Below are 21,223 nucleotides of genomic sequence, written 5' to 3' on the forward strand. Positions count from 1 at the left end.
CATTTTTTCTTTCTTTCTTTCTTTCTTTCTGTCTGTCCTTCTTTCTTTCTTCTTTCTTTCTTTCTTTCTTTCTTTCTTTCTTTCTTTCTGCCTTTCTTTCTTTCTTTTTTTCTTTCTTTCTTTCTTTCTTTCTTTCTTTCTTTATTTCTTTATTTAATCTAGGACGACGGACAAGATAACGAACAATTGACAAATCCTTAAAAATGACTCTTGAGCACAACGCGAACACGCTTGGGAAAGCTAAAAAACATTAACAAACTGAAAACGGACAAAACTGTTGTGTGCATTTCATTTCAGAACAAAGGGAAACAAATCAAGATAACTAACACCACCATTGAAGTCGAGCTACCCAATATTTCAATTCTATGAATACTTCTTATGACTTCAAACGCTGCCATAAAACTGATTTAGAAGTATCTTTTCAAGTCTATGTTTATTCAAATATCCCACTTCCGTTAACTCGGCATGATAATAAAATCTCCACTCATTCATATTAATTTGAAAGCATATAAATGACTTAACATAATGAGTATTAATGCTAAGTCTGATAAAACGCTCTATCGAGGTGTTTTTTACAAAGTCACTAGGTCAAGGTCAAATCTGAATTAATTGCAGAATGTCGAAATCTGCTAAAATTAAAGTTAATAAAATAATAATAATAATAATAATAATAATAATAATAATAATAATAATAATGATGATGATGATGATGATGATGATGAAAAAAAAATGTGTTACAAATTATAATTATTCATAGATATTTGTTGTGACATGTAAGAGATTTACTTAAAGGTCAAATGTCAAGGTCATACTGTGACACAACAGAAGATTATGATAGGACCGCAGAAAAGCACAATAAACATAAATTGAAATTTACAATCAAAGTTATAAATTGTCTTTTTGCTGTATTTATTTTAAAAGTTTTATTTTAATACAAATCTTATCCACTGAAAGACAATTTGCAATATATCAAACATGAGTCCAGAGCTCGAAGGTCATTTGCATATTCAAAAATTTAAAATGTATAACTTACGTCTCATGTTTTTCTTGTTTTGATATAATATTATAATCATATTTGTTATCACTTTATTTTCATTATTATTTCTATTTATTTTTCGTTTGTAATTACATGTGTCAAAGTATCTTGTAAATATATAAATTAAATATACATGTGTAGAGCAAAATGATTGTGGAAATTGCTGTGAGCACAAGAATATGATCAAGATAAAGAAAATATTGTCGAAAGCATGACAACATAGTTGACTTTACTATGTTTATTATGTACTACGTAAATGCAATGCTATACTAGTATTTAATCGGTGAGATATATCTTGTAGCGTTCACTGTGTACTTATAACATTGGTGTTCAGTATTCAATAACAATAAACATGTTTGATTTTATATGAAATATACCTTACTTCAAAGTGTAAACCCTAACTTTAATTTGAGTATGTAAAATAATCAGACTGCTTAAGTACATGTATATACCATATTCACTTCAAACACACAAATATATCATAATAATAAATATGAGCCGCGTCATGACAAAACCAACATAATGGGCTTGCAACCAGCATGGATCCAGACCAGCCTGCGCATCCGCGCAGTCTGATCAGGACCCATGCTGTTCGCTTACAAACCCTATAGCAAGTAGAGGAACTGATAGCGAACAGCATGGATCCTGAGTATGGTCTGGATCCATGCTGGTCGCAAACGCGCTATGTTGGTTTTGTCATGACGCGGCTCAAATATGACAAAAATATGAACACAAAACATGATACAAAATAGTGTTTTTTCCGTCACAACTCCTGAAAATAAAAGTTGCCATTTACGAGAAATTGAGGTAACTCTAGTTTGTACAATCCTTTTTAAAGATATCAACTAACAACTAAACTCCTGACGTCATTTCCGTTCTTCGTAATATTATATTTACATACATAATCACTTGTTCTCATCTATATAAAGGTTATAATAGTTCTATGTGCATCATAAGCTCGTGAAAATTCGACATAGTTCGTCCCTTTCCGTTTCATTAATAAAAGAAACATGCGTCATAATGACCAGTAGCAATAGAACATCTTCAGTCTCCTACGCAGTGATCCCCCCATATCAGTACTGAGGTGATTGTTGTGAGGAGTTCACCTGAGCGGTTCCGAAGCCGTTAATAATTTAATTGAAACAACAGAAACTGAAAACGACGAAGTTTGCCGAATTCATAGACATGTTTGTTGGCTATTCTGTGTGTGATAATGTTGCATAATATTGCTGTTAAAACACTTTCCATTGTTCTTATAGTGCTAGAATATCAATGGTCACGTGTGAAAGGTAAACGTTTTTGTGTATTTGTATGTTTAAACAACACACATACAGACTTATTTAACAAACTGATTCTACGCCATACAATTTTTCGTTCAAAAAGGTAAGATGCTCGGAGATCCTTACCAAATCAAAATGAGTATACACCGAGATCCATGTCATCGAAAAGGTAGTATACTCGGACACCTTTCTCAAGTATCAACATTTCTAAATTGTTACATCAGTCATTATCTTGATTCGAACAAACTTTTGAAGTCTCTCCTTCAATGCTGACATCTTCTCATAAGAGTTGTTGCTCTTTGCTTTTGAATTTCAAGCATTTATTGCTCCAGCAGGAAGTCATATGTCGCCTGGCGTTTGAATTTTGAATTGCAAGCGTTTATTGATCCAGCAGTAAATCATCCTTTTCAAGCATCTTGTACATGTCCCACAGCTGCTTTTGAGTGATGTTACACAAAAAGTGAGTCTCGATTTCGTATTTGTTTCTATCTACGGCATCTGATACGGTAAGTTGTTCTGGTTGTGCGGCATTTCTGTTAAAAATACAAATAAAAGTGGTTTTTTAACGTGAGAAAATACAAACATATAAAAGTGGCGAACGCAAGACGTCAAACGTTATTCAAATGTGCCCATAAAAAAAAGAGAACTAGTAGTATTATGAGAAGCTGTTTTAGGTCTTCTCAGCAAGTATCTTTTCTATTTGCTTTTATATAACTTAATAAAATGTCTCTTTAATTGTTCATAAAAAATGAATATCCGAATTTACCTTTGCGTGACGGGGTTTAAAGCTAAAAGTTTTAACATCTGTTGCTGCATGTACGTCTTTGTTTGAAAAACATTACACACCTCTCCTCTTCGAGGTCCAAACAATGAGAACCCTATCCTGTAAAACATGGAGATAACTTTACTAACACTTTGTTGTGACATAACCCTCAAAATATATATGCAAATACTCGTACATAAAAAATATCGTGCAAAAAAAATTTACTATTATGTTTTAATATCAAAATCATCGATACCGAAAAAAGTATCCCTAAATACAAATTTAAAAAATCGACTTTAAACTTTAATTAATAGAAACATTACATGTGTAATGACGTAATAATTCTAATATCATATTTAGTTTAAAAGGGTCCCATATTGCCCTAGAAATATTTCATTTATATTGAACAAAAACATTTTATTATTAGTGCTCTGTTATAGTGTACAAAATGTTATTGCGAATTACCTAGACCATCGTTTACTTTTGTTGCTATTGGCAATTAGCACTTTACAATTATTTAAGTATGTTGTTTGGAATTCAAAATACTTCTTTGCTAACATATTGCTACTTTCATGACAAATAATTTAGCAGAACGATTTTCTTTAGGGGATAAGCATCTAACATGCTCCAAAGCCATTATCTATATGTATTAAACTAACACTGTCTTAAGAAGGAAAACATATTAATATCTAAGGTATAATTATGTGCTTTTAATATAATGTTAATGCATAAAAAAAATCTAATAAATATATTGCATTTTATAAAATATAGATGGGACAGGAGTTATTTCAGCATTGGGATATTATCGTACGAATGGTATACATGTATGTCTCACCAATATTGCAGATTTACACCGAAGTGTTATTATTTATTTCGCATGTTAAAGCCCATTACTTCAACGAGTAAGTCCAGAACAATACTCATCTTTAGAAATAGTTAAAAAATACAAAATTTACCGATGCAAGCAATCCCGGCTTGAGTAGTTTTGAAACTTTGTGATAATGCCGTTAAGAACTTGCCAAACGGACGGCGGAAGAGACGCCATACAACCGGAAGTATACTGTGGCCACGTAGCGTCGTCTGATGTTTGTATGCCATCATCCAAAAGAATGTTATCAAAGTATTTCCCTAAAGCAAATAGGTCATTATTTCTTCTAGCGAAATTTCTAGGCAACCTGTGCATCTGAAATAAAACAATTTGAGAGATCATGCATAGACTTTACTTTAAATAAGAATGGATCTGTCCGAATTACATGTATATTGTTTATAGAGCGCTATATCACCCCATGTTTTGCATACAACAAATGACAGCCTTGATACCCCCTAAAAAAGAATCTAAATTTCCAAAAAAATAAAATTGGTGAACTTACATGGGAGCCTCTAGCAAGATGTTCCACATTTTCATAATCAGGCGGTCCTTCTGTTTGAATATCTTTTACCTCATTGTTGAATGATGCCATTTCAAAACCTCCTAACATTGGTCTTAGCTCTTCGTTAACAAATATTGTTGTATCTGTTATATTATTGTGCTCAATACCCAGTTCCTCAAGCACGCAAAGCACCGATAACAACTGATAAAAAGAATGTAATAAGAATGTTGACATTAGGGAGGAATTACTTTCTGTCGCAAACGTTTTTATAAATGTTGTCAACGTTATCATTTGCTCCGTAACTAAGAAAGTAGTCCGACTGCACAATTCATCCGCGTTGTATGGATGTCCATGTGGTACAGCTATAAATTTCTTGAATCGTTCTGTAGAGCTTTCGTAAGAATGCAGCACTTTGGTAACATTTGGTTGATCTGACAGTCTGTCCATGATGTCAAACTCGTCTGTTGATCGCCAGGCAATATCAGAGTCGGCTTCACCTCTTTTCCTAAAGCGTAACAACATCTGAAACAAATAAATAAACGCACGTTATGAGTCTCATTAATTTTACACTGTTTTGTAAATCTTTGTACCACGCAAGCCAGTGCCAATCCGTACTTGACTGGGTTCTACATCATGTAACCGTCCCTTGCAAAGTAATATAAAGGCTTTTTTCTCAATAGTTCAAGTAGCTCGCATTTGATAAGAACTGATATTTTGGGCAAAATATATTTTCTTGGAAAACGCGCAGGGTGACATGTGACAAGCCATTTTCATTCATGAACTTTATTGAAAAGGACCCTATAACATTTCATTTCATGCCTTCTTTGGCACGCTTCACGGTGGTTTTTCTTATTATTGCTGTGCTATTTAGAAGAAGCTACCAACGACAAATTTTGTTTTGGACCCCATGGACTATCAGCAGTGCGGATTTAAAACCAGTTTCCATGATTGTTATATAAGTCTTTAAAGTTTGGAAAAAAATTGAATTTCTAAGTTGGTTTATTTGATCTTTAGCGTTAGGCAAATTCATAACGAACAGTGCATTGAGCTGATGTTTAAAATTAAATTGTTATTACTTTTAAGACAAGCTTTCTTCCGGTTTTCAAATGTTTGATCAGGAACGACAACTGTTTAGGCATGTATACTTGATTCGGGTCAACCATGTCCTCCAGATGCTGACGTCCAATGATGACGTAATCAACGCCTGGTACCCATTCTCTGTGCGGCGCATCCAGCTGCTCAACAGTCGAACACGGGCTTAATGCAAAGTTTTGTAAAGATTCCTGGAAACAAAATGAATAAGTATTTATGCCAGAGAAATCAATACAAAAATTTTTATTATTTAAAACAACTTTTCGAATTGGACAAAGTGATTATTTTAAAAAGTCTTAGATCTCTTTTGATTTTTTTTATCAAAATTATAGATATGATCCCAGTTTGATAAACAGGGTGAGGGTGGATGGCAGGGTCAAATAAAGTTGAAAAAGTCAAAAGTTGGTCTTAGGAATAAAACTTTCAATATAAGTAAAAAAGAGGTTATGTATCAAGAAAAAGTATAACAATAGCATAGATCTATCTCGGTAAGCAATATTTCTAACAAAGGCAATGTCATTCTTAATAAAGCCAACTCTCAAAGTTCCTCTATTTTTTTCACATAAGCAATTGAGAAAAAATTAATCTAGTGAACAAAATTTTCGTGCGTAAGGTTGGATAAAAGTTTTTACTTACACGAAGAATTTCTTGAAACTCGTCTAAAGTGTCGTCTGACAGTGTCTTATTTAGTCGTTCTGTGAAATGTTTAAATCCATTGTTAGCAACAACTTTGCTCACTGTGACTGGGTTATTTTTCAGAGCCTGTATGATATCTTCTTTTTCCTTAATATCCTGACTCTTAACATTGAGAAGTTCTTTTAGATTTTCGCATTCTTTAATGCGCTCTTTCATTAGATGTTCAGTATCTGACAGACGACCAAGCAAAGTGGAACACTTAAAATTTAGCACCTCGTTCTCTTTACCTAGCTTTTCTGTCTGTTTATAAGATTCGACTAATTGTTTCTTTAATTCAGCATCCGGGCTACCATCAAATATCTCGCGAGAGGAGCCAAGGGACAAACGATTCGGTCTGTTTTGAGAACGCGCCCTTGGTGGAACTTCTGGAACGGTCCGCGAATGATTCAAAGTAAAGTCAGAACTTTCTGTAGGTTCGCTTGACGTCATTGATGGCGTGCGCCATGACGTATCACTACTATACGCTGAGGTAGTATCAGTAAAGTCTGACGTTGGCTGAGACAATGACGTGTCTTGTTGGCAGTGCGTATTTGTATTTTCTGTGTAAAACTTCACGTTGACGTCATTCAAGAATATTCGACTTGTGTCATAAGGGATCGAACCAACGGAGTTAGTTCTGGACGCCATGTATAATTTCTTCTGGTTCTCACTATTGTTGTCAGGGACGTTGTTTAGCGCGGAATCCCCTTTGCCACTGAAACTGGTGCTCCTGGCAATAGGAGGTCGAGGGGGTGGTATGTCCAGGGAGTTGTGCCTGAAGGTGGGTAGTGGACCGGGAACTGTATATAAACGTATAAAAATGAGATTTCAGCAATTTCAAACTATTCTTGTTTTCATAGATTTATATTGCAACTATATTAGAATTGCTTCATAATTATGAAACGATTTTAGAATATTAATGAACCATGTACCCAGGTCAATATATTAAGCACAACCACTATATAGAATGGCACTCTGTATAACTTTCTTAAAACAACAGTATAAATCATCCTTTAAAAGTAAGACTTTAACCTTTAACCTTTTTTTCAACCCAACTAGTTGTCTTCAAAAGAGATTGCTCTGCAAAGACTGTTTTGCATTCTAGATTTAGTGAGCTTCGAACAATAAAAGCATTTCGATGTTGTTGTTGTTGCTGTTGTTTTTAATCATATTTTTGTCATACATGATAAGAACTTGTTATAGATAATTAACACTATTGATATTTATACCACAGCGACGATTTGTACGGCGTTTCATCTGTGATCATATAACTAGTTATGTAGATCCTTAATGTATAGATACTTTGTCAAAAGCCTTAAGATTTCCATGGGTTTTTTTTATGTTTTGTTTCAAATTGGAAACAGACCAAAAATGATAAAATAGCGTTATAGAAACTTCTTTTCTTAAGAGGTTATTTTGTAGCAATTGAACTACATCACATCAATATATTTTGTCTTACAATTTGAACCAAAAACAGGTAGATCTATATTTTGAAATTTAATCAATGTATGTAAAGAGTACCTGAAGGTCTTCGTTCAGAATTCTCGTAATCTGGGTCTTCTTCCGTATTTTCTACTGGCTGTGCTTCTGTCACGTGATAACTAATTGCGCACTCTGACTTCCGGCGAGCCACGCTCGATATCCGGATTTCCGGTGGATTTCTTGGAATGAGTTCGTCTGGTGTCACAGCCTGACGTTGACCCACTCTTCTCTGAACTGTAATTAAATAAGCCGATCCAACGTGTGTGCATTTGATAGAAAAAAATGTCTCTTGCAAAGGAATATGGATAACGATTCAGACTTTGTGAAACACATCCACTGAATTGTGATGCGTAACAAACAATAACATCCAGTCGGTCAATGGACACTACGTCAAAAATAAGTCAACGGCGTGAAATACGCGTTTTGTCTTTCTATATAGACCACAAGGAAAACTTTAAATAACATTATCATTATTTCTAACAATGGTGCATATTATTATGCCTATCTTAATGACTACAATAACAAAATTTTATGATCCAGTTTGAAATTAATTAATTATTTCCTGAAAATAAAAGGCCAACGCACGTCATCGTAGACATCATTTCTTGTAAATAGATGAAAAAGGCTGTATGTTTTCTCCTTGACATTTTGAATTACGTGACATGATATTTTACAATTCATTTTCAGAAATATAATTTTACCATTTGCATATTCAACAATGTCCTCAGCAATGGCACGGTTACCTCCTTCCATCGCTTCTTGTTGGGGTGTTTTCCCTTTCTCGTTACGTATTCTGACGTCAGCTTTAGCCCTTAATAACGTCATTATGACCTCCTTGTGCCCTCGGTACGCTGCAATGTGTAACGCAGTGTCACCTCGGTTGTTTTGTGAGTTAACGTCTGCGCCACTGAAAACCAAAACGACAACTTTGACTGATATCTTCTGTTGTCCAGATATATATGGTATACTTGAACTGATGTTCGGTCAATTTTCAGGTTTTTCTCAGCATTTATATAACGGTTCAGAACTGTTTTTTTTTCACTCCCTGTGGCATTAGGTGCCAAGGGGGACCGTGACTGCATATAGCTCAGAGTTAAATAATTAGCATTGCCTTGTTAAATTCGCGGACGCATTTCAATATTGCGGGGAAATATGTCACGGTTCACTATTTAGGATGTGTAAGTGGCCGGATAGCTCAATTGGTACAGAGTGGTATTCCGAAGGTCCCGGGTTCGAGTCCCCGTCTCACCCTGTGACATATCAAAATTAAACATTTCATTCAGCTTTCTATATACATAAAATAATATTGAAAAAATCTTCGAATTTTGCAGAGTAAATTAACAAAATCAAAATGTAGAAAAAATATCACATCCGCAATATAGATATATTTGGAGAGCAAATTCATTCATTTCTCGGATTCATCTTGAAAACCTTTTTTCGCGATTTCAAATAATTTAAATAATTACCAATACTTTTATGCAATATGTCATATTTTTAACAAAGCTTCTTTTTTTCAGTTACTTTTTTCCTTGATATGTAAATTGTAAGTTCGATAAAGGCTTCCAATTAATCTGTCTTGCTATACCTATTTCTGAACAAAACAATACAATTTTGCTGCTTTCATAAAATTTATAAATATATTTACCCATTTTGTCAGAAAATAGAATTATTCCAAGAAATACATCAAAAAAACACTTGATATTTCATATACCAAGAATAAAAAAAACTGAGTATATTGTTATTGTTGTTTGTCCATTGAAGCCCACGTCTGCTTTGTATCGCAAAGTTGAATTAGTTTTCGCGACATTTTAATGGCGTTGCATATCCATGGATTTTACAGCACGATTTACATCGGAATTAAGCATGTAATTTGCATATCATATGAAGATATAAACGTATTTTTCCCTCTTAATTTGTGTCAACTTTTATCATAAAGAACTCGTGAATTTATCACAAAGACCGTTTCGACAATTTCTCGTTTGTTATTTAATACACAATTTATGATAATTGGCAATTAATATGCATGAAAACATAAAAAAAAAATTTAGAAATTTATTATTTTAAATTAAATGGTTGTCAGTATAAAACATCATTTAATGACGTCACAAATGAGACTTTTTTCTGAATCAGCAAAGTTAAAATATAATAACAGACTTTTTTCTAGTGAATATATAGTTAGTTAAAGCAATGATAAATCATAAGCTTGATCATTTAGTGTCAACAAAACGATTAAAATGTTAATTTCGGGCGTTTTAACGCATTATCCTTTTCGGTCATAATTGATAATTAGAATTCATTTATGTAAAGATTTTATTTACAGTTTTTTTGGGGGGTTTGTCCGATCAATTCAAAATTTAAGACAACCAGTGACTTAAGAAGTGAATATAACTCCTAATAAGATTAATAATCGGAGAGTTATCCCGCTTTCTATATCCAATATGCATGTGCTACACCAGACTTATTTGAAATATGACATATATTTGTTACCATTTTGTTGTTCGTTTTTCTCCCAACTGTTGTTTTAGAAGGAACAAGAAGTACCTTTAAAAAGATTCTCGGCCGAAATAAATCTGCTTTATTTGCATAGATTATTTCGGTGTTTTTGAATACATAAAGAAATGTCAGCTCAGCGCTTGTTTAATAATGACAGTGTTTACGTGTCCAAATTCTTAGTTGCTTAAAATACTTTTTTTTTCTAAACTAAAGAATCCATGAAATTTAAAAGCCGAGTTCACTGTTGTAAAAAGTTTAAAGGAAGCACGATTCACAGGCCTCAAACATGCTACAAATTTAACTAGATTCCTTGTTTTCGAAACTCCTTTAGATTTTTTAAAGAAATTAGATGTGTATGCGTATCAGAAAGATCCTTTATTAGATTATTTTACTAATTTAAGAATGACCACAACGTCGCAATATAAGAATTTCAAGTGGGCAGTGGGGGGAATTAGATTAGGTTCTAAAACTGACCGGTTTAATGCGATTTGAGTTGTAGACACCTGACAGCTAACACGTCACTCTCTAAAATGTTTTTCTCCGAATGTTTTTTTTTCTGAGCTCTTGTTTTCAACACATTTAGATAAATATGCCCCAATGACCTTAGTTTCAGCAAACATCCTAAATTAATTACAATTTACGTCATATAATATAATTTATTCATACTTATTAATAAGGCTGCTATTTATTATGCATTAATGATGCAAAAAAAAAGATTGATATAAAAACGCATCTTTGTAGTTTCTTAATAGTCTTAAATTAAACTCTTTTTTATTTATGTTAAAATTGAAAAGACGCGTTTGAACACAAAACGTAAAAAAATAGTTTTGCTTGATAGAAATGGAAATGCATTTGAAATATTGCGATTCCGTGTGAAGACTTGTTTGTTTATATTTATGTTTGTATGATGGACTTATCAAGAGCTCACCTTTCTATCAAAACGTCTATAGCAGAATTATGTCCCCTATCGGCAGCGGCGTGTAACGGTGTCGATCCCCACGTGACTCTTGTGTTGACGTCACTTCCTGCTTGGATTAATGTTTCACAAATGTTGGTGTGTCCATGACACGCGCTCCAGTATAAGGGCGTGGCTTTGTCTTTATCCTGTAACTCGGTTGAACAGCCGTTTTGTAGTAAACTAAAAACAGACTCAAAATCGCCATTCTTTGCAGCCGAAATTAAATCCATTTTGAATAACTAGTAGTTGATACAGTGCAATCCCCATTTCTTATTGTCTGTCCATCCATTGTTTAAAATGACATAAAGTTCACCAACTCATACTGAAAGAGAAATGCATTTATTAAGTACATATATAGTTCTAATAAACAGCAAATATGCCATTCTGGTAAATATCTTTGAAACATCTCTTTTTTGCATAATTATGTAGTGGCTTTTAATAAATATTTATTAATTAGTGACTTTGTCCCGCGGAGCAAAATTACGACATGACACAAATCAGCCACCATACAAAAGTGAGCATTGCAAAGGTAAGAGATATTTTTTGTTGAGTTGTCTCCCTTTACGTGAATTTTGCTTTATTTCCGGAATATAATTAATATGTTATTTATGATATATATTATGTTATTTACAATGCCATCCAATGAACAAACGGAAAGAAATATCTGTATTCAAAAGCAAGGAAGTTGACTGAATTGTTGGTTAACCACAAGTGTTTTAAAAAACAGAGCTGTTGTTTTTTCTGTAAAATCAAAACAGGACACACTTTTAATGTCAATTTTTGCATCCGGTAGTAATAGACGGTCAGTAAACTTTGTCACACAATACTTTGCAAATTTGAAATTACGAATTATTTGTGGGGGGGGGGGGGTACAACAAAACATTAAAAAAATATAAACAAAAACAACAAAATACAAAAACAAACAAACAAAAAAAATTTTTTGTTTGTTGTTGTTTTTTTTTGGTGTGACTAGACGTACTAAGTATTCTACGTGCTAAGTATTTTTAGTATAGTTCTAATATGTTTCAATATGTTTCTTTCAACATTAACAGCTATTTCAATAGGATTAGGGATGTCCTGTTTTGGCTGATTTTATTGTTATAAGATGGATTTAAAACTGAGCATCTGGAGCAAGAATCCTAACAACCACTTAATATAAGAAGAATTCATTTATAACTGTAAAAAATCATTTTTTCCTCGTGCGATAGACATCTGAATTAAAAACCGTAAACGTATGTGAGTGTGTAGAGTGTGATTTTTCAAAAGTGTTTTTATGTCGTTTTTATGGACTTAATGTTTACCCGGCAGTTAACCTAAGTTAAAGTCTAATATCAATAGAGTTCCTGCTTTTTTGAGGGACCTATCAAGGCATTCGAATGTGCGGTTTAAAATTTTAAGAAGAAATTACAATTTTTTTAAAAGCAGACGATATATATCATTTAAACAGGAAGTCTAATTTAGCCTTACGACATATGCACACCTGAATCTAAGACATATTTAATTGAACGAAGCTAAAATGCTTAAAAGGAAAATCTCGAAAAGCGTCGTAAAATCTCGTAAAAGCAAAATATACGTCACTTCATTAAAATTCAGTCGTAGCTGTAATTAATTAAGCTCGTTTTTAAACTCGCTAGAAAGAATTAAAATATTATAATTCAGCAAATATGTCATAATAAAAGATTGTAATGAAATATTTTAATTGATATGTTCTTGGAATCTTGAAGTTATTCTTTCCATTATCACATGATAAATTATATACATATAATGTTAACTATAATCAGCAGAAACCAGTTTGTCGTCTGAACTAACTAACGTACTAACTAACTAACTAACTAACTAACTAACTAACTAACTAACTAACTAACTAACTAACTAACTAACTAACTAACTAACTAACTAACTAACTAACTAACTAACTAACTAACTAACTAACTAACTAACTAACTAACTAACTAACTAACTAACTAACTAACTAACTAACTAACTAACTAACTAACTAACTAACTAACTAACTAACTAACTAACTAACTAACTAACTAACTAACTAACTAACTAACTAACTAACTAACTAACTAACTAACTAACTAACTAACCAACTAACTAACTAACTAAACTAACTAACTAACTAACTAACTAACTAACTAACTTACATACCAACCAACCAACCAACTAACTTAGCTAGCTTAGCTAGACTAACTAACTAACTAACTTACCAACTAACTAACTAGCTTACCAACTAACTAACTTACTAATTAACTAACAATGCAATGACACATGGTATTAGATTGTGTAACGTCCAAGGAGTCTTCTTTTAGAAATTAAAAGGTATTTTTATGAAATAATATAAATTAATCTTGCGCTGTTTGTCTCATAGGTATTTTTACTGAGTCGTATTTATCTTTCCTGCATACAAGATAATATACAAGAATTAAGCAGAAATCTTCCAAAAATATTTTGATTTATAACTATTTTCACATATTTAATTGATTTACCATGCAAGATGTATTCCTTTTAACATCACTGTAAATAAGAAACAGTATTGCGTTAAGAATATATTTTCCAACTTTTAAGCAGTACTTTTCGGCAATTGCTATACAAATCTTTAATTCTTAAAAAAAAAACACCAACAAATAAACAAACACATAACAACAAAAACATTTGGCATATTGTATGATGAAAATGACTGCATATACATTTTAGCCGAGGTGACGGGTCATAAATACATTCTTTTTCACATCGTACCACCAAAGAAAATTTCTATTAATTGGCAAAAGCCAAATTTCTACCGAAATAATATAAAATGTGCATCTAGATCGGAGAACAGATATAGTCTCAAGATCTTGAGAAAAACTCGGTGTGAAACTGACTCAAAATGGATTAAAATAGTGGAATTTTCATTTGTAATGTATTTTCGCGATTTATTCCTTAAAATCTGTAGAAAAATATGCTAGACCAATATCCTGCAAACAAAGGAGAACATATAGTATCACTAAATCCTAACATAAACTCACGTTGCCATTCCTGACCTAATATAGCATGTGGGCAATGAATTGACGTTTTAAACAAGATCAGTTGACATTTATAACCGGCGAGGCAGAATTAATTATCATTTTAAATAGTTTTATTATAAATAAAGGAACTTTTGAGCATGCTCTGGTTTAAAAATAGGACCTTGAATGATAATATGTATATTAATTAGACATCAATCATTAGATTTATGATGGATAACGCTGACATTTGTTAGGAAGTTTGTGTCATTATGCGTCTTTTAAATATGTGACTTTGAAATTTTATCACGCATCCTTTCTTTTAAAGTCAATAACAACCGTCCTTAACAATTAGTTAACCGAATTGTCCATTCCAAGTGTTTGTGTAAACTTTGTTCATAACACTAATGACAACAAAAAGTGCATTGACTTTGTTTCTTGGTGTCGCATACATTTGAACGGAAACTTTTCTGCTTTTAGTTACAATTTGATAACCAGTCCTTTCTCTTTTCAATCAATGGTGGATTCCTGCGTAATAAAAAATAAGTTAATAACCTAAGTCTGCTTAAGCTATTGACCAGTACATTAATCAAACTTTAATAAGCTTTTATTCATAGTCAAATAATGAAATACGTTTTATAGACATGTGAAGAAATAGTGATAAAGACGTAATTAATTGCATGAAGCTTGCGTTTTCTTCGCTAATCTAAATATGAAGGGTTAAACATATACCTAGCCTGGTTCCCTGTCCAAATTTACTTTGGAATGTGTGATCTAAGGAATTATTTTGTGATCCATTCTTATCTTGAGATAATATGATCATTTAACATTACAAATCATGCTATCGATAATCAATTAGAGTTGTCTATACCAGTGTCAAAGAAATAATTTTATCCCTTAACCTGCTGGAATACATAAAAATTTAACCCTTGCCACCGGTACAGAGCCAGGTCAGTCTGCAAATCCTTGTTTTTATGTATTCTATACTTAACCTTTCACTGCCATAGGGACGGCTTAAGCCGTCCCTGTTATTTTCGGCGTATTTGCCATATGGACGGCTTTAGCCGTTTTATAATAATAATAGTAATAATAATAAATTATTAATAATAATAATAAAAATAAAAATAAATATAAAGAAAATTATGCCATCGACAATAATTATTATTATACTCACAGATTTGGAAACATATATGTTTATTATAATACTAATAACAAATAATAATAATAATATTAATTAAAAATATAGTAATTTCTTAGAAAACCCTCTGGCAAATAGGTGATCAATAAAACAATAACCCTCTGGCAGCGAAAGGGTTAATAAGGGTCCATCTGCCCTTTCAGTGACTGAGAGTACGAACCCCGGACATGTTATCATTCATGTCCTTAATTCATGTCAGTAATTCACTAATTGTGTGGTGTTTACTATTTCCGCACCTTCTTGCTACCTAGCTGGCTAGGCTATATATTATGGTAGATTTTTGAAATTTAAAGAAGAGAAACCCCATTGCACAAACCCGTACATTAAAGGGTAATTGAATAAATATACCATTAGTCTTACAATGTAGATTTTACGAACACCTGTAGACCTTTTACAATACGCTTATTTCAAGCAACGACAAAAATTGGTTTACATTGAGTGTTAACATACATCTGAAGACAGCTTCTTGGTTTAAAATAAATGCATTGCAACATGCGAACGGCCTTTTTAAGAATAAAGGTTTACAGTTGAACTTCGTCTTTTAAAAAAGTTTTTTTCAGCATATAATTCAAGGATTGGCGCACCACACTAAATATCGTATTCCGGTATATACCGGACAAGGCGCTTGAATGATAAAATGCTAAAATCTTGCCTTTTTACCCAACGGAATGAATTTTAAAAGGTCTAATTCATCTTTTTACCCCGATTCTAGTATGTACAAAGCATGAACAATGTAATAATCGGCGAAAAAAACGATATTTGTTTATTTTGTGATCATGAATTTTGCAAGCATCTAGAGGTACTGTTCCAATCCTGTAATGAGTTAAATCCCATTTAATTTATATGTCTGTACCAGCGGAGCGTCTTCCGATCATGATTTATCTATTTAAACAATGATTCATTTTACGAATCAATGTTATAATAACAATTAAAGTATTATTAGAAGCTTTAAAACCTGACATTTTTCTTCTTGTTTGACATTTTGATTGATCGAAGTAAGGTTAATGATTACTTTTATACAAATTTTGAACCGATTTGTTTTATTTTATTGGTATGCACCATGTTTAACAATAGTCAAAATGGTAGTATTCTGACGTCATCGATTTAAACATTAATGAAGGTAATAAGAATCTTGGCCATTAGTTTACTTTCCAATCTCTCGTATGATTCCGGTGAGCTTCGACAATTTCCGTGTCATGTATTTATTAAAAGAGCGTTTGAATTTGAACTGTGGAATTCCTTGTTATTATATCACAAAAATCATTCATAATACACAGAACTATGCGATATGTGTCGTATTTTTAAAGTGTTTTTTTTTTACGAAATTCAGTGAATGCAATACGTACATGTTTCGTTATGGGCCGCCAGTTACTTGAGTTAATATGCCTGATAAGCATCCACTGCTGCGTGTCTTGTAAGTCTATACAATTTAATGTGTACCCTGTTACCCAGGTACAAGCACCTGCCACGTCCGATCAATGTATCTTTCTTGGTAACCTCTTAATCTTAACTTGAGCATGAAGGAAGTAAACTTTTTAAAACCCAATATCCGCTTAATCATACAATGCATGTTACATATATTAAGTTACAAAATATTCACGTAGCCTAGTCTAATTTCGTCTAAATTAAGAATGAAATAAAATGAAATGTGTTTTAGTTCAATGACATTAAATTCTAAGTATTATAATTACCTTAAAAGAGTTTCCACAAGCAACATATTATAATATATATTATAGTCTTATATAGATATTCCTTATAATTTCGGTTCGTGTTTATAAACTTAGATAGTGTACGGTAGACTTAAATTCTGTAATCTTTTACGCCCCGGTCATATATCTTACAATTTCGGAGGTTCTTTTTCAGGTCTTTTTTCATTTAAGACTGAAGAAGCTTTAGTTTTAACAAAAATTGATTCGTACTGTTTGAGCGCCTCGGGTCAATATATACAAATATCAATGATTGTTTAATCGTTTCGCACGTAAAAACAATGCAGAGATTGTGCCATGACCCAAATTGTCAATTTTACGGTTTTAGCGTCAATCAAAACATTATGATTGCATAATGTTAATTAATGACGAAATAATTATGATTCTCTGCACATAACTTATATAAAAAATAGTCAAATGGTGCATAGAGATTAATAATATCTGTCATATTTTGCGGTTCGGATCGGAATATCCGTCCCGAGGTGATCCGCCCATGGGCGGGTGACCGAGGGCCGGATATTCCGATCCGAACCGCAAACATATGTCAGATATTTTTTCTTGCATATTCTACCATATTCCATTATATTTTAAATTCTTTATCTTTATTTTCAATGAAAATTTATATCATTACAACCGTAACTACTTTCATTCAACAGCGTATGAATTACAAAATCATTCATAACGGTAAAATGACGTCATCTTTATCGTGCCATTGTACAGCACGCGACTCATCTGGAACCCCCCATGCCAGATGAAATTTCCGGCATGGGTGAAACTAACGGAAACGCCAGTCTCATATGCAAGAAAGTTAACTCTGATTAACAGATATTTTAACAGCATAAACATCATTTACATACTGAATATTTCAAAATAATCTTTCATTTTAAATCATTATATAAAAATAAGTAAAAAAAAAACTATTACAATATGATAATAAGATAAAATATTAATCCTAGGAACCTACCATGTTAGAAAACTGCAAACGGCCAACGAGTTAAGTGACTCGGCTGTTTCCGCTACCGGTTTTCGAAATGATACATAATTATGACAATATGATTTGCTATCTTAACAGCATCGATACACTTTTTTAAAATTCAATAACTGTTTGATTTGAATAAAATTATATTTGTTGCTTGGTATTAGTCATTACGAATAATATCCTGTTTATTCAGAAACGTTTTAAGAAAAAAATATACAGAATTGGCATATTTCTAGTAATTATCTAATCTAACAGCGGGAGTTTCCGAAATTGGTAATTCATCAGTATTGTTCTTCTTGTTACACTCATCTGTGGCGTTTTGGATAAGTTTTTTTTAATGTATACACATAATCGATGGTTACATAAACCGGAAACACATTCATCACTTTTTACGAAAACAAATAAAGATTTAATTTAAAGAGTAGTATAACATAGATATTGTCCAACTTATTTGGTGGTTGATGACCAGAAACGCCCTCCGACACATTTCGACACATGTGGACATCCATACTACTTACGAGAGCAGGAAACAATTTTGTTTCGTCTACACTAACTCTGACAAAATTCGTGTCCATAAATCAAGTACATTATATATTACATTCGTCTCACGTCTATAATGATAAGCGAGCTGCGACACGCTACAAATATATCCATAACGGGCCTCCGTAGTTTTACGCAGTGAGCTGCGACACGCTTCAAAAATATCCATAATGGGCCTCCGTAGTTTCGCAGTTGATCAATCATATGGTATATTAATAAACATTGCATGCATTATCATAATTAGTTATACATTTTTCTTCGCTTTAAGAAATTTACCTTTGATACAGACCAATTCATTAATGTTTTCTTGGTGTTTTTTCTCTCTCTATTTTTTTTCTCATTATATAAAAAACAGGTGAACGTTTTTGTTTGACATTTAGTCCCAACAACATTGATGTTGTTGTTGTCAATTTCGACAGTACACAAGGAAAAGGAAGCCGTAGTTGGTCTAGTAACGATGTAAAGATGGTCACGGGCTGTCAACTACTGATTCAACAACAAGCTTGTCGCTGTAACATAAACTTTGCCAAAAAGCTAGGGCGAATGAAACCTACTTCTACTGAGAGAATTATATTTCTTCATAAAATTGCTTCATTCATATTTTTTCTTACATATGTTTGACAGTGATAGGTATATATATAACATTTACAAAAAAGAAAGAAAGAAATAAGAAAAAGAAAAAGAAAGAAAGAAAGAAAAAGAAAGAAAGAAAGAAAAAAGAAAGGAAGAAAGAAAGAAAGAAAGGAAGGAAGGAAGGAAGGAAAAAAGAAAGAAAGAAAAAAGAAAGAAAGGAAGGAAGGAAGAAAGAAAGAAAGAAAGAAAGAAAGAAAGAAAGAAAGAAAGAAAGAAAGAAAGGCGGAATGATCGTTTGCTAATTTGTTTCTTTAAACGAACATTATTTTTAACCCATATAAAAAGCACTAAGTCACGTTAAGCAAAATCATATCTATATATATATTTACCACACCTAATACAATTTAAAAAGAATATATTAAGAATAATCTCACGAGTACATTTTACCGTGCCGATAATTATCTATAACTTACATAAATGACTAAGATTTTATTGTTTGAAATATCCATATTCGTATATGATTTATGTTTACCAATATACGGACGCGTGAAAAGACCTACAAAATCCTTAATGACATTACCTGAACTTCCGCGAATTGACTCATTTTCTTTATATACCTCCTTCCGTTTCTTAAAGTGAATCAACCGTATAACAGTTTCACAAAGCATAATATATGACAAATACGGTTCTAAAATTCCAATATGCAAATTAATACAAAAGTAGCCTTCCTTGATCATAGGCAATGTGTATGTGTTTGTATGTTTGAATGTTTATTTGTTGTTGTTTTTTAAATTAAAGATAAAGGAGCATTTGATATAACAGCCAAACATTTCCTTTAGAACCTTAAGGAATAATAGGCCAACGATTATAATCTACATGACGATTATATTAAGCATTCACCAAAATAAAACAGATATTATATTGGATGTCCAATTGGATGTATTATTAAGTTTTCACTCTTAGGTAATTAAGGTTAAGAAATTTACACACAAAAATGTGATGATACTGATGATGACAATGATGATGAATATTAATGATGGTGATGATGACGATGGTGATGGTGGTGGTGGTGGTGGGGTATAGCAGTGGTGGTGTTGATGACAGTTAAAATGATGATGATTATAATGATGATGAGAGTGATAATGATGATGATGATGGTGATGGTGATGGTGATGATGATGATGATGAATACGCTGACAATAGTGATAATAACGACGACGGCGAAAACGACACTGCCAATTATAATAAATAGTATAACAAGTTCATTTTCGATAACCTCTTACCTCTTAGTATATGGTATTGTTTAATCCATTTTAGATTAGCCTATGAAATGAATTTCTTTATCACGATTATTTACCAAAGATTAAAATCTGAATTTAAAACTGTCTTCTGGAGTGCACATTTCAATTTTTGAAGATTAAAATGAAATGAATATGGAAAAAAGCTGTCCAACGAATCGAATCACTTTACACAGAATTTAATAATAATAAAAAATGTACTTCAGTTATTTTAGATTTAACACGCTTAAGGTTTTTTTTTCTTCCGCTTTCAACTAAAGCCGAGTTGAAATAAGCTGAAATATCGATAACGTAAAATTTATCGCTCGGGAAGAGGAAGTTTAACTATTTTTACATACCTAAACCTCCACGAAATTTAGACGCAATTTTTTCTCGGTCTCTGCGCTCTTCGTACGTTTTATCCGTTTAAACCATTTGAATAAATCTTTACGTTACATATTAAACATGGACACATATTAATGAAATAATACTCCGTTACGTTGCAGTTGTCGTTACGCTTTTACTATCTTACGGCGTAATGAATACGTTAGGTATAACAATAGATCGTATAGGTAAATATTATCGAGCAGTGTATATATACGTTACGTAAACACGTCATGAAGTGGTAATTACGCGTCTATTCACAACGTTTGAAGCGTTATTGGCATAAGTATACTAACGATATTATAGTATAACATGTTGGTGAAGCAGGTCTAATATGACACTTAACTGGAAATCCTCCGAAGGAAACTATATCAACATCTGAACATATAATTCGCGCTAAAAAATATTCGACATTGCCTGGTAGGGTGTT

General features: G+C 32.4%; 1 protein-coding gene across 3 annotated transcripts; it reads right to left on the reverse strand.

Annotated features, from left to right (window-relative positions):
• Positions 1-76: 76 nt before the first annotated feature.
• Positions 77-20,923, reverse strand: LOC132752482 (ankycorbin-like). Of its 3 annotated transcripts, none has more exons than XM_060742810.1 (10): positions 20,769-20,923; positions 11,120-11,471; positions 8,400-8,605; positions 7,738-7,932; positions 6,178-7,016; positions 5,526-5,732; positions 4,450-4,971; positions 4,036-4,262; positions 3,083-3,199; positions 77-2,849 (listed from the first exon to the last, which is right to left on the reverse strand). In XM_060742810.1, the coding sequence occupies exons 2-10, from the start codon at positions 11,377-11,379 to the stop codon at positions 2,696-2,698; spliced, it is 2,727 nt and encodes a 908-aa protein (XP_060598793.1). In that variant the 5' UTR covers positions 11,380-11,471; positions 20,769-20,923; the 3' UTR covers positions 77-2,695. The 3 variants fall into 3 exon arrangements, with proteins under 3 accessions (XP_060598793.1, XP_060598791.1, XP_060598794.1); XM_060742808.1 differs by lacking the exon at positions 20,769-20,923 and adding an exon at positions 20,416-20,696; XM_060742811.1 differs by lacking the exons at positions 11,120-11,471; positions 20,769-20,923 and adding an exon at positions 9,344-9,603.
• Positions 20,924-21,223: the final 300 nt, after the last annotated feature.

This window comes from Ruditapes philippinarum, unplaced genomic scaffold (genome assembly GCF_026571515.1).
Source record: "Ruditapes philippinarum isolate M1 unplaced genomic scaffold, ASM2657151v2 ctg3001_1_1_1_1, whole genome shotgun sequence".
NCBI classification, from domain to species: Eukaryota; Metazoa; Mollusca; class Bivalvia; order Venerida; family Veneridae; genus Ruditapes; species Ruditapes philippinarum.